General features: G+C 39.4%; 1 protein-coding gene across 4 annotated transcripts in view; it reads left to right on the forward strand.

Moving 5' to 3' along the window:
* LOC117411099 (disheveled-associated activator of morphogenesis 2-like) overlaps window positions 1-14,207 on the forward strand; it is a 129,286-nt gene that overhangs the window by 57,754 nt on the left and 57,325 nt on the right. For all 4 annotated transcript variants that reach the window (XM_034018204.3, XM_034018206.3, XM_034018205.3 and 1 more), the window contains exons 3-5: window positions 238-327; window positions 7,526-7,600; window positions 13,564-13,658. In XM_034018204.3, coding sequence (XP_033874095.2) covers window positions 238-327; window positions 7,526-7,600; window positions 13,564-13,658 — 260 coding nt within the window. The remainder of the gene's footprint in view (window positions 1-237; window positions 328-7,525; window positions 7,601-13,563; window positions 13,659-14,207) is intronic.

The raw sequence follows: 14,207 nt of genomic DNA on the forward strand, positions 1-14,207 counted from the left end.
AAGGAACAATTTTAAACAAGACTATGTATAAAAGAACGCAAATATACTTGGAGCTGTCCAACCTTAATGGCTTATTGCATTATTGTCCTCATTAAACATGAGTTATATTTATACTGTACACACAACATCATTTGTAAGCTCAAGAGCCATACGCTAAACAGCCCTGTGTGAAAGTTTCAAAGTTTAAGAACAGAATCTAATCTGGTTTCTGGAATGATTCCCTCTGTCTGATTTCAGGATGAGTTGGATCTCACTGATAAGAACCGGGAGGCGATGTTCGCCCTGCCAGATGAGAAGAAATGGCAGATCTACTGCAGCAAGAAGAAGGTAAGAAGCAGACAGAAATAGGAGAAGGCACTCAGAGTACACAGTGCTACAAAATAATTATAGTAAATCTTACCTAATATGATTTTCATTTTTTTACTGTGTTGTGTTCAGTTACACAGGATTTTGAATACTGTCACGCGCCAAAATTGGATTTAGTATAAAACACCAATATATAGATCCTTGTCTTTTTTGTTATCCTCAAGGATTATCTTCATATTATACAGATAGATTTGTAGGACACATTTTCCTTGCAACTTATAAAATACAATTATTTATGATGCTTTTTATGTGATTTTTTAAAAATGTGTGAGGGCAGGGAGTTTGTAAGCTGGTCAGTCCCCTCCCCTTTCCTCCTGTACAGTTTGTTTCTCCAATGTGACTCTCCTGTTGTAAACATGCCCCCTAAATTTCTGAATTCACATTTATTTATTAAACTGCTGCGCTGCTATCCCATAAAATCTGGCCTCTGGAACGCTCTCCTGGTCCACAGGAAGCATGTAATTCAATTAGCCTCTCACCGACCCTTTGCTGCTGAATCACAGAACACTATGTGCTTCTGCATTTCTGAGATTTTTTTAGGGATTTCATGTCATATCCACAATCTCTAAATGGCATCCAGAATCTGATTCCTAAAAAGATCAAGGAGCAAGGTCCAGGAGATTCTGGCCTCACTGTGCCTCTATGGGTATCAGAGAGAGAGAGAAGGATCACTGTAAATGGTTTTCAGGGGGCTCAATGTAAACGTTTGACCAGCAATCCATTGGAAAGGTGAAAGCTTACAAATCATCAAATATTACCAGTCCGTCCGCACATGAATAAACAAATAAATGCTAATGAAAGGTGTTTTTTACAGTATGTGCAGCTCCTTATAAAACTTCACTGAGGTAGCAGAATGTAGTAAATCACTATAGAAGCACAGATACTCATGGCAAATGATAGGTGAGCATTGTACTCACTTGCATTTTAAACTTTAAAATGGGGCATCTCTGGAACATTCTGTTTCGTGCAGAATCATCCATAGCTATTAAACACTCAATAGTGCCAAATTTAGAAATACTAAAATAAATGTATTTCAAAGAAAAACATTTTGTTTATAGGACATTGATGAAGACTTCTAGTCAAATTTGTCACTGAATTAAGTCTTCAGTTTTTCTATGTTTAGTTATAGAACAGGGAGAAAAGAGGCGCTGTGTTTTTTATTTATAACTTAGGGATGTCATTATTGATCTGGAGGTGTTCAATTGCCTGATAATCCCCACTAGGATGTGATTGGTTATAAGAGTTGTTAGTCCAGTATGAACTAATAGTGAGGCAAATATTCAAAATATCATTGTTTGATTTCCTGAGGTCTTTGCCAAGATGCTATCAGCTCTTATACTGGCTGAGCTGCACGGCGACCAGCAGCAGGGCTTTGGGGGAGGTGGGGGGGGGGGGAGTAGCCAGAAACATCAGAGCACCACAGAGGCCCAGGCTTCCTCCTGCTTAATGAAAGATATCTTGTTCAGTGGAGGTATGGAATGAGTTAATTCAAGTAAGAGCTTCTTCATCAGGCCAATGGTGCCCAGGTGCAGGCTTAAGGAAAAACACAGGACTCTAGCTTCACCCATGCTCTGGGTGACCTGGGCTTGAATGTTTCTAAGGCTCATCAAACAACAATTTCGTAATTGACAATATAAAAAAACATAAATTAAATTAGTATAGTGCAAATGAACGAGGAAATGAATAGTTAAATTGGAGAGAGTGATTTGACCGTGGCCAAGAGCTCAACGTACACTCCAGGATCACTGTGAACAGCACTGACTGACCAAGAAATCGGATGATGAAAGTAACATTAGAAAATATCCTAGTCTGCAGTGCATGTAAATCTATTTGATCAAGTGACGTATAAAGGGATTCTCCAGGCCCATAGAAGCTAAACGAGAGTTGTGTGCAACTATTCAGCAACAATCACGGGGAAGAAGGATCTCAGTAAGTTCACAAGGGTGCCTGTACAACCACAGTGGCTGTCTTGACCAATGTACCCATGAAGACAGTCTCCTGGGTGAACCTGGAATGTTTTGCAGAAAACCACCAGACTCAGATATATGCAATGTATTACTGTGGCAAGCAACAGATGTGCTACAGTGGCCAAAACCACAGAAACCTTCAACACTAGACAAGACGCATCTGTTTACATTCTAACAATGCACCAGCAACTCTGTGTTGTACTCTTTGGTAACTGGCCACTTAAATTTGTTGGACAGTCAGTGTGTGTGTGTGTGTGTGTGTAAGTGCTGACCTAATTTAGCTTAACTCTGACAAGAACAAGTTGGTATGAGATCCTGTGTTTGAAGCCATAGCTGTCAGGTAGCTCCAGTAACCAACCGAACATCTTGCGGGTCCATTTGGATTTGGATAAACTGCTTTTTTTTTGCTGGCCCCCAGACAACCCAAACAAGCTCACCCAGGACTGAAGAAAAGAAAGGAAACACACACACACACTACCAGAAAACTAAATTCCGCTCTGAAGTCCAACTACATTAGAAATGTTCTGTTTATGTAAACACAGTGTAGATCTAGTGCCAGAATAGTACTTTAACAAGTGTTTCGTGTCAAACTGTTATTGTGAGAACAAGGAGCGTTTTTAGTATCAGGAACAGGGTTGTGCAATGTCAGTATTCAATTTGTTTAATCTGAGTTCCAGTTGGATTGGGAATTTGAAGCATTACACCTCTGTGTAACCAAGGCTTTAAGACATTTTAATAGCAGTAGCAGCATTATCACTGATTCTGTTCTGCTGCAGATCTTTTGGTTCTTAACTTCATATAGTTTTTTTGTTGTTGTTTAAATACTTAGCACAGGAAACAGATTTTGATCAATTGTATTAAACACAAAACTCTACATTAAACAAAATAAACAAGCAAGAATCACTAGATCTTCAGCTGAAGAATTAAGTGTGGACCAGTGATAATGCTGCTAGTCCTAATAACAGGTAAGGGAAACAAATCTTTCATGAACCCCAAGGTTGGGTTTGAGTCTCCCTGTTCAGTCCTGGTGTGTGTGTCTGTCACAAAGACGGCCAGAGTGGGTGGCGTCAGACCAGAAAAGGAATACACAGAGATGGTGGTTGTGATGATGAGCCGAGTGCAATGGCTGCACTCAGCGTTTAATAACAAATAAAAGGTTTGAACAATGGAATACAAAACAGGACACGGCACTTGACGCCAAAATAAACAGACAGACAAAACGACTAAACACTTAACAAACGGTGCACGGAGACAAACAAACACGGTGAGTACAAAACACTTATAATTATTCTAATGATTTTAACTCTCCTCTCTCTCTCACCCGTTCTCCTCTTCCGAACACCCAACCCTGAGTGCAAGAAATGTGCGTCTATATATACTATTGTGCTGGGATTCAATTACTAATTAATTATTCACTTGAATCCCAGCACGTGAATTAATTCTGTGCAACCCCGTGCTCACATATTACATTTAACCAGCACGTGAAGTGATTTGTGCTCTCCTCGTGCCTAAATACAAATCTACACTTTTTAAATACACGTGAAACACAGACCCGTTTATATCCCGTGTACCAATCTATACACCAACATTTACACACGCACGCATACACACAAATGCACACAGGGACGGGGCACATTGCCACAGTGTCTCATCCTCATCTTGGCTGACTATCTGCTGCCCCTACCCTCAGTGGGGCTCTTGGATGCCGGGGCTGTAGCTGCAGCACTTTGTCTCCCTGCCCTGCTGCTGACAGCTCCCTTTTACTGACCCATCTCAGCTGGGCTTTGTTTGTTTTTGTTTTTTACACACTCAGCAAGCAAGCCAGATTTACTGCAGCTGCAAGCAGAGCTTTTGAAATAGGCCTGATGCTATATGTGTTGTCACAAGTAACTTTGAGCAGTTAATATGCAGGTTGGCTATGGGTTGCTGGTTTGGTTTGTGGAGAACAGCCAGAATTCTGACCTGCTGAAGAAATTCCTATCCCTGCATACTTGGTTGATTCGGCTATTAACATATACTAAACTCTTAACAATTTGGCCCTGCTTACCTAATTACTTCACTCTACTGGGCACAGATTCCTTATCGACCCCAATACTGGACTGTGCACCCCTTTGGGTTGCCTTCCTTCTTTACAGATGCTAATAAAATACTTGTTTTATATCTCATTATTTTAATTTAAGGGCTCTACTTCCACTGTTGGTTTTACCCCTTGGTTCAGTCAATACCACCTGAACCTCTCCCTTATTCATTGTTTGAAGATGCTGGATCTGATCTGTCTGAATGTGTCCTGGTTTGGTTTAACACGTGGTTGCCATGGCAACTGGCATGCTGCCCAATCACAGGGCCTGGTTTCATTGGCACCCGTACTCCTCAGTGGAGAGCACAAGACTTTCTATTACTGACCACGGGTGTCTGGGAAAAACAGGGCTGGTTTCCCCTAGGGTTCAGCTTCACTAGACCTGTTCAACAGGCTTACTGTGTGGGCCAGATTCTAGTGTATGGAAGAAAAACCCACTTGGATTTTTTAACCTGATACAGTTAATTGGCAACAAGTGTTCCTGAACATTGAAAATGTTCATCCCAGTATGAATTATTATTAAAGTAATGATCAGTGATTCTTATTTTACTAGTTTGTCTGGTGGAGAGAATACTAAATACAAAGTAAGCAGCGAGGATGGAAAACAGCTAATAAAGGCCTGTTTTTAAAAAATAAATTAGATAGTGACAAGAGAAAATAATTTTAAGCCATGATCTGTACAGGTGTGAAAAATCTCAGAAGGTCCTAATGATAAGCTGGTGATTACCCGGTTTCAGAGATTTCAGTTCAGTTCAGAACTCCATCGTGTAACCCGAAGGGAGCATTGCATCAATATGGCCCTTCCAGGAGCTGTCGTTGGGGGGGTTATTGCTATCTGTCTTCTGCTAAGCTATGCATTGGGCTCATAATTCACAGCTGTTTTTGACAGAGGTATTTCAGTGTCAGGATAATTGCTTCCATGTTATTGTGCGTGCGCGTGCTTAATTAATGGCACATTCCACACTGTAAATTTAGTGAAAAAAAGCAAACAGTCCAAGCACTGTTAGAGAGTGGTGGAGCAAGTTCACACTGGCTGTCTGTTTTCTCCCATGATGATTCACATCTGAAAATGCCCAAAACATCATTTATACAGAATGACATGACCCTTACACGGTTCAACAGGAACCGAGTGCCAACACTAAATCAATCATTGATTGTCTTGTGGTCTGGATCAGCACGCCTTGTTCATCTGGTAGAGTTAACAGTGCCATAGGAGGATGCTGTGGATGAGGCATATGAGAGGAAGAAACTTCGGCATGCTCAACTAGCTGCTGAAGTGGAACAGCGAGGATGGAAAGTCTGGGTTTACCCAGTGGAGGTGTGTTGTCGACGATTTGTGGCACATTCTACAACCCGGTTTCTCTAAAGATGTCGGGTTCATTGTCCAAGAGTTATTACTATTATTAGTTTATAATAATAGACCACACTGTGTGTGCTGATGCGTTTGGGAGGCGAAATAAGCTGATCCTTGAAGCCAGCATTACACTTCAGCCATCAACACCAGGCAGACGGATATCTACATCATGAGATGGAAAGAAATGCAAATGGATGGAGACGCAGATGGATCACATTAGTTTACTGTAAAGCTATGTCTTAGTTGGTGCTTATCTTGGCGAGAGCCGAGTTCAAATCAGCATGATGTTTTAACATCTACTGTCATGTAATGGAAATCAGCTATTTTGCTTACTTCTTCTGCCATTGTCTCTAAAGGTACCCGTGTCTGCTAAAAAGTGGCTTTTTAAAATCTGTATTGTCAATGTTTAAGAAGAAAATGTAATATACTGTAATATCCTTCTTACAAACCATCAGTAGACCATCTAAAAATAGTCCTTATTGAAAAGTGGTCTTTATATATAATGGTTATTTAACACAGTTCATGCCACTTACGGTATACAGGGAGTACTTTTTCACAGGTGGTTTGAACATGTTTTACTGTGTACACAGGGTCCCAGACCAGGGACAGCAATCAATTCTTATGCCATTAAAGTTTCCAGGTGGCTGGTTTGCCCTGAGAGGGAGACTCTTATGCAGTTCTGACCTCCACTGACCTGCGGCATGCAAACTTGGGCAGACAATCAATCGTGTTAGGAATGCAGGAAACCACACACATGTATTGGATTTGTGACCATATCAGAAATCCACCACTGCTCTGAGACCATTGTTGTGGAACCCCCAATGCGCTGTAGAGCATTATAATTTCCCATAGTAGAAACATAGAAAAGTATGGTAAACCATGGTAAAGTGGTAAAAAAAATGGTCTGGCTTAGGTTAATACTGGAATTCATTGTATATCCAAGATGTGCCAAATTTAGGTGTTATGAATATTATTGCAGGTTTTGTTATTTTTCTATTCAAGAAATGTACACAAACAGTAGAGACCTACCCCCCCCCCATCCCCCCCCCCCCCCCCCCCTGCTCTGCTCCCATTGCTCTTGGAATGGAATCCCTGTGCTGTATCGCAAAGATAAGAATTTAACCTGAGATTGAAAATTGCATTTAACTGAAAATGTAATACTGTACATTATTTAAAAAAAGGGTGAATGTAATGTACTAGGCATATGTAGTTAAATGTGTAAGAAATGGTCTTCGAATTAATTAGAGGGGGGCCAAAGGTGGGCTACCCACATTAAGACAAGTCTCCTCTTATTGTTCCCTAATTCCTCCAGTTTTTTATGTTCAATAGCTGTGTTAAAACTAGCACTGCAACCACTATTTTTATTATTCACATTTTTTTTCACTTCTTTATATTCAGTTATTCTAAAAACTGAAACAAATAATCTCAAAATGTGTGTCTGTATGTGGAGAGGTCCCCCAGGACCAAGACACAGCTTTGCGTATACCCTAATCACACTACCTAAATACTGTGTGTTGAAAACAGGATAGCCATTCACTTCATTCACAGTCACATTTTCAACATGTGTTGACAGCGCATTATTTAGATGTAGTGATGTGAATAGACCATTAATTCTTCTCCTGCGGGAATATTCAACACAAATTCAAATGCCTACTCTCAAATAGACAGATTAACAGAAACTATCCCCAGGCTGCTGTCAGCACTACCTTACTGCGGAAGGCTTCAGTCTAAGTTAACGTTTGTCTTTGTGTTCTCTTTCAGGAGCAGGAGGACCCCAATAAACTGGCTACCAGCTGGCCAGACTATTATATAGACCGCATCAACTCCATGGCTGCTGTAAGTAAGAGTTCAGTAACAAGAAAAAACAGAACCTGTAAAAATGACATCTAATGTTGGAACAATAATGGCTAATCATTATATTACTGATATTTTGCGTGTCCTATCATCAATAGTCGTTAATAATCATGTTTCTAAAGCTAAAATGGCATCCCTGCTGTCAAGATGTTTTGTTCCTCTTCTTCTTTTTGTAGACTTGTCAAAGATCTGTCCATAAAACCATTCTGTGGGTGTTTTTAAGTTCCATGTAATTTAAACTAAGAGTGCAGGGGAAAAAAAACTGAGAGAGAGAAAGAGCTGAGTTGAAAAATGGTGTATGATAATTAATCACAATCATTTTTAACTGCTAACTGAAAATGTCATACCCTACAGACTTCATTCACAATTTGTTTTGTGTGAATTTGTAAGTATTGTTACCAATCTTTAGACAGTGTGAAATGGTATCAGTTCATAGCAAGATGTTGGGAAAATACCGTGCCCTTCACAAGGCTGGCAACTGGCCAATTTGTCAATGATATCATGATATCCCAGTCCTAGATTCTGATTGGAGAATGCTTTTAAGGGGCGGTGCAGCTTTGCACAGATCAGCCATGATTGGCAGCTCATATGTCATACTCTTAAAAAGCAGCTCATTGAGAACAAAGTGTTCTGAGTTTATTTTTACATAACCAGTGGCTTCAGAATGAGCAAAGGGAGGAAGGGAGCAAACAAACAAAATATGTTCCTTTTTAAATGCCTTAGCAAGAGGCACTTAAAATAGACATTGCTTAAGAGAAATGGGCCACTGCCAGGACTAGTCTTGTGTAAACAAAGTTAAAAGCAGATATCCCAGATTCAGGTGGGAGAAAATTACAAGAATATGTCAAATATGGGTACCAGGTCTATCACAAAAAATATCTTACTGAGGAGAATCTGTTCTGTTATATTCCATACTGCCCAACTCTGAGGAGTGTATTACAACATTTTACCACCTGGTGGCACTGGGCCCCATTCAAAAAGCTTTTTATTTGTTTATTTAGCAGACGCCTTTATCCAAGGCGACTTACAGAGATTAGGGTGTGTGAACTATGCATCAGCTGCAGAGTCACTTACAACTACGTCTCACCCGAAAGACGGAGCACAAGGAGGTTAAGTGATTTGCTCAGGGTCACACAATAAGTCAGTGGCTGAGGTGGGATTTGAACCGGGGATCTCCTGGTTACAAGCCCTTTTCTTTAACCACTGGACCACACAGCTTTAACTCGTTAGTATTTTTTTAGTGAATAAAATACAGTTTGATATATAAAGTACTAGGCTGGTGTTAACACAAACATTCCTGAAAATATTTACCTTAGAACAAAGAAGATTTAGAGGGGAACATGACTAAAGGCTTTAAAATCTTAAAAGGAGTTTACCCAAACCAATACTTTAAGTGCAGTACAGAAACCAGGACCAGAGGACAAGGTTGGAAAATAAGTGGAGATAGACATTGGACAGAGCAAAGGAGACGCTTCTTCACACAGTGAGTGGTGAGGGTATGGAATGGGCTGCCAAATCATGTTGTTGAGGCAGAATCACTTGCTTCCTTTAAGACTCAACTTAACGAAGTTCTAAGATCAACCAGCTACGAGGAACCGGACAAGCTCAGATGGGCCGAATGGCCTCCTCTTGTTTTGTACATTTTCTTATGTTCTTATGGTCATAGAAATATAGCAAAAAGAAACACCACATGCAGTAATATACGAAGAATTACCTTCACCTACTCCCTAATCTCTTTGTTACAGGTATTATTGCTTATTAACCATTCTTCTACCATGCTTTATCATGCCTGACTATGCGTTCACAAGTCAGTTTCATACAGTTAACACTAAGCAACATCCAGATGTTTCAAATGAGTTATATTGAAGTTCTATGTTCTGTGCCAATACACTTGGATGGCTTAAAGATAACATATTGAATATCACACAAATGCCAGCCAATTATTTGTATCCTTTTTTGATGAGCTGCCCAGTTATACTGTGCTCTTACCATGTTTCTAACAGTCCTAATACTGTTTCTCCTTCATTCTCTCTCCCTCACCCCCCCCCCCCCCCCCCCCATTCAATCAGAAGCTCCAATTGAATAGAAAGGAACTGAGGAGGTGTAACTGGGTGGAGGCTGGGCTTGAACGGGTGACCGAGCACACAAGAGAGCTTTTAAACCACTATAACCTCTATGCCAGGATCCTCTGCAGGATTCGTTTCAGAGCTTTTAACCTCATCTCAGCAACAGGGGTTTACAACAGTGCGTCACACAACACTGCCCACAGCACAGGCACCTGCATCCTGCCCCTGTTTCAGCATGTGGTCCACATTAGTGTTAGTAACACATTCTCACATTTTTTATCACAGTGGGATCCTGTGGTCTGGGCAGAGGGCTCACCTTCAGCGCACTTAAAAAGTCCCCACAATAGCAATATTATAGGAAGCGGTGCATTTCCAGTTAATAAAAGCCAGTGTAACAGGTAGGGCTGTAACAATACTCTCCAGGTAATAGTACAATATGGTATGCAATGTGTATTACATAGATTTTATGGTCATGATGATGTATGGCTTATGACACATCATACAAAATTGATCAGTAGGGCCTCAAAATCTATTGTAATACATATTGTCATTGTGAAATGTTGATCATTAATTATACAGTTTTCTAGGTACTGCACAGCAAACAAACAGGCTGTGTTAGTTAATACTCTTGTGTTACAGAGAATGCTGACCCCTTCTGGTGAGGTATGGTAGTACAATATAAGCGCTATTAACTATCTAGCATTGCACTGTGGTTCAGGTGAGCCCACATGTGGACAGAGAGCTTAGGCCCCTTTACAATAAGAGGAAGGGTTGCAATACAGCTGTTGAAGTGAGGATAACGTCTCTGGAATTCAATAGGAAACACAGAACAGTTTAGTTCAGATTCCTTCATTTCATCATGATAATTAAATCAGTGCAATGAAAGGGCAAATCTACAATGGTTTGTAAAGAAGCTCTGTGGCAGTCAGAAACACAGCATCACTAATATTAGTGAAACAGGAGTAGCAGAAAAGCACGTTACACACCTGACAGTCAGGCTTCAGCATTTGTTCCGGGTGAAATGATTGATTTGACTGATGAATTAACCCTCACAGGGAGGGGATTTGAGCTTCTAATTATACTGTTGTTTCCTTACAGTTACAGTGCTCTGTGTGTTATATGTACCCTTCAATTGAAAGTGATACGTCTTAGTCAACAAGAAAAACATTCAGTGTCTTTTTTGTCCCCATGTTTTCTAACAGTATGTTTCTTCGTTTCACTAAGGCTGCATAGTGAATTTCACAGCATGGTAGTCAAGAGATAATTATCACATGGCGTGATTCTTTCCAGTACAGCGCAAGGTTTTATTACCTTTTTCCTTTTAGAACAGGGATTTTCATGTTGCAGATGAGTTGCAAAGTTATGTTATCCTTTGAAAGAAAATTGAAAAACAAGACAGAATGAAGCAGCCCCGGGACTCAAAGACCCTTTCGTATGTTGATGTTAATGCTTAATCTCTGTGAAATACATGCAATTTAATATGAAAAGCAGAATATGAAGGTAGTCCAGTCTGCCAAAGATATCAGAGCCATCTGGCCCAGTGTTGCACGACCTCAAGATGAATGTTATGACTAAAACATCTGTAGGATTTAGGATCGGTCTGTGTGGGGCAGAGGAAATAAAATCTGATGGTTCATTGATTCACACATTCACCACTTACAGATCTTTACAGACAGTTAGGGCTAAGAGGGCAGAGCATGAACACTTTATTAGGAGCTACAGACAATTCTCATTCATTTCAAGGGAGAAAAAAAATGATCAGCAATTCTTATTATCAGGAGTCTATGCCAAATAGTCATGCCCACTATTGTAGACCGATAGCATGTTGCATGTTGATATTATACTGCACATACAGCATCTACTGAACTGATAGCTACATGTATATTGTACATATATACAGATAGGACCAGAGTCTCATTTACTCAATATCGTCATTAGTCCATTGTTTTCAGGATTGAACTACAATTACAATTCTAAATGAAATGAAATGTAAGACTTACAAATACTTATTTGAAATGCCTGAGTTGTTTATTTCTGGTTCGGTAACTTTAATCTGTGGATTTTTCCTTTCTAAACAAAAGTACGCTAATGATTATTTGGAATAAATATCTTTGAGAATATAGCCCATAACCTACAGTGAACTGAAATTAAACAAATCACATTCTATACCATACATTTAAATCAAAACACATCTTTATTTAAATAAGCAAACCTCTTAAAACATTTGCAGAACCCGGAGAACATCTGGTAGCCACCAAAAGGCCATTAATTATTATAAGTAGATAGTAGTAAAACAAATATTCCATTCTAACTGGTTAAGAGCTCTACTAGCTTGATGGTCCAAAACCCAACGAATGCACTCCTAAGAGGCAGGTGTTAAATGTGCTAATGAGTTATCACACATGCATGCTTTCTCAAAATAACAGAGGCATTACAAATGTTGGGAGTGGGTACATGTGGCGAAGTGTCCCGCCCCTTTGGTAACTATTTATTTTATATTATGATTTATATGTTTATATTACGGCGAAGCGCCACGTATTTGTTATTGTTTTGTCTTGATTTTAAAAACCTTGTGAGGATGCGTGACTGATCAGCTAGTGATTTATTTAACTGGCTGACAGTCACGCATCCTTACTAAACTCGTGCAGACTATGGCCGAGGGGTAATAGGGTAATTAATTAACAGCTAGTTAACCCCTTGGTCAGAATATAAAAGACCCACTCTCGACTCAGAAAATGGAGCGTGTCAGAGAAGAGATGAGATGAGGAGAGGGAGAATAAAACAATTGCTAGACGTGCTGGCTAAAAACCAGCACGATACTTGTTTGTTTTGCCAACTCGCCTTTTTGTTTTGTATTTGTTTAAACCTTTTGTTTGATTTATTTAATAAAACACTGAGCGCCGTTGCGTTCAGTTTCACCCACCATTCCTTGCCTTTGTTTACTTCCTGGTCCGTGACTTCACCACCCACACGCCACTCAACAACTCGGTCACAGTACGTTTTACTGAGAATTACAGTGACATAATAACTGTTCACCATTGAGTATCTAGCCTCCCATATCAGTCTGAAAGCTCTCCTATTCTGAAAATGCGTGGCTTTCAAATAATATGCGTGCATCCACACAGACTCAGGGAATTCAGATGAGTCTTACAGTAGCTCAAGAGAGGATCTAATCAGATGGTTCAGGTAAGCTAGACCCCAACCCACCTTCAGATAGTGACTCATCCTAGCACTTCTAATCTAAGAGAAAACACTCTGATGCAGAGATAAAATGTAGATTGTGGATGGGATATCAGAAACCTGTAACAACAGGAGAGTTTTTAACTTGGTTATGCGCTCAGTTTTCAGAAACAGCACCGTCATATAAGTAGCTGGCAAACCAGTTTATCACACATTCATATTGTAAGCAAGGTGCTTTCTAAAATTATTATTTATTATTATTGTTTATTTCTTAGCAGACACCCTTATCCAGGGCGACTTGCAATTGTTACAAGTTATCACATTACTTTTACAAATGTGTTTTATACATTTATAAGGGTTATTGCCAGTAGTCACATCCCTTCTACATATTTTAAAAGATTGTAATTTCACAACAAGAGGAGAGTTTTAAAGAAGCAGCCCTTATTTACATTGTTTAAGTCTATGGTGAACATGTCAAGACCTAAAAGGATAAAAGAGCAAGTAGCTTCAAGTCTCCCGTTTGGTATTGTTTTCATTCTCCAATCAAAAAGCAATGAAAAATAGAAAATTGTTATATCCTAAATATGCCTGCCTGGTCTTCATGACTGTCTGTCTGTCTGGACTACCTATCTACAGTTTCTATAATATATATTTTTCTATCTATCACTTTTTCTTAATGGTTCTAATTCATTTTAATAGATGCAAACTCTTTTTGCCTTCGATGAAGAGGAGATGGAGATGCGGAACAAAGTGGTGGAGGATCTGAAAACAGCCCTGCGGACTCAGCCAATGAGGTGTGTCCTGCTCTAACGAACCAGAAATACTTTTTAGAAACACAGAGATATCTTTATAAATCATCAGCAGGACTGTAAATGGAAATAATTGCAATACATTGACTAGTGGGAGTGTGCAGACATTCAGTTTGTCCAAGTACTTCAGTTTAACATGTTTTTAGTCATCAAGTTTTAATTAAATATTTATTTGCAATCTACACATTATTAAGTAACAATCAATGATACAACGTCTTCTGGCAGTGTGCATTATCTTATATCATTATTATAACCTAATCTAGTAAAACCATTCTATCTGCCTCACCTCTGTTTCATCCATTTCCTTTTTTTTCTAATAACACTTCTGAAGGACTCTTCCATGGAGTTTCCAATAATTACACAGTTTCAGTGATTCGAGTTTCACGTTCTGTGATTGAAGAACATGTTTATAGGATGTGAATCTCGATTAACAGGGTTTTAACACGTTTATTTCTGTTATAATAATTGATAACTTAAAACATGTTGAAGTGAATTACTTGGACAATCTGAGTATCTGCACACCCCTACTAAATA

This window comes from Acipenser ruthenus, chromosome 6 (genome assembly GCF_902713425.1).
Source record: "Acipenser ruthenus chromosome 6, fAciRut3.2 maternal haplotype, whole genome shotgun sequence".
In the NCBI taxonomy this organism is placed as follows: domain Eukaryota; kingdom Metazoa; phylum Chordata; class Actinopteri; order Acipenseriformes; family Acipenseridae; genus Acipenser; species Acipenser ruthenus.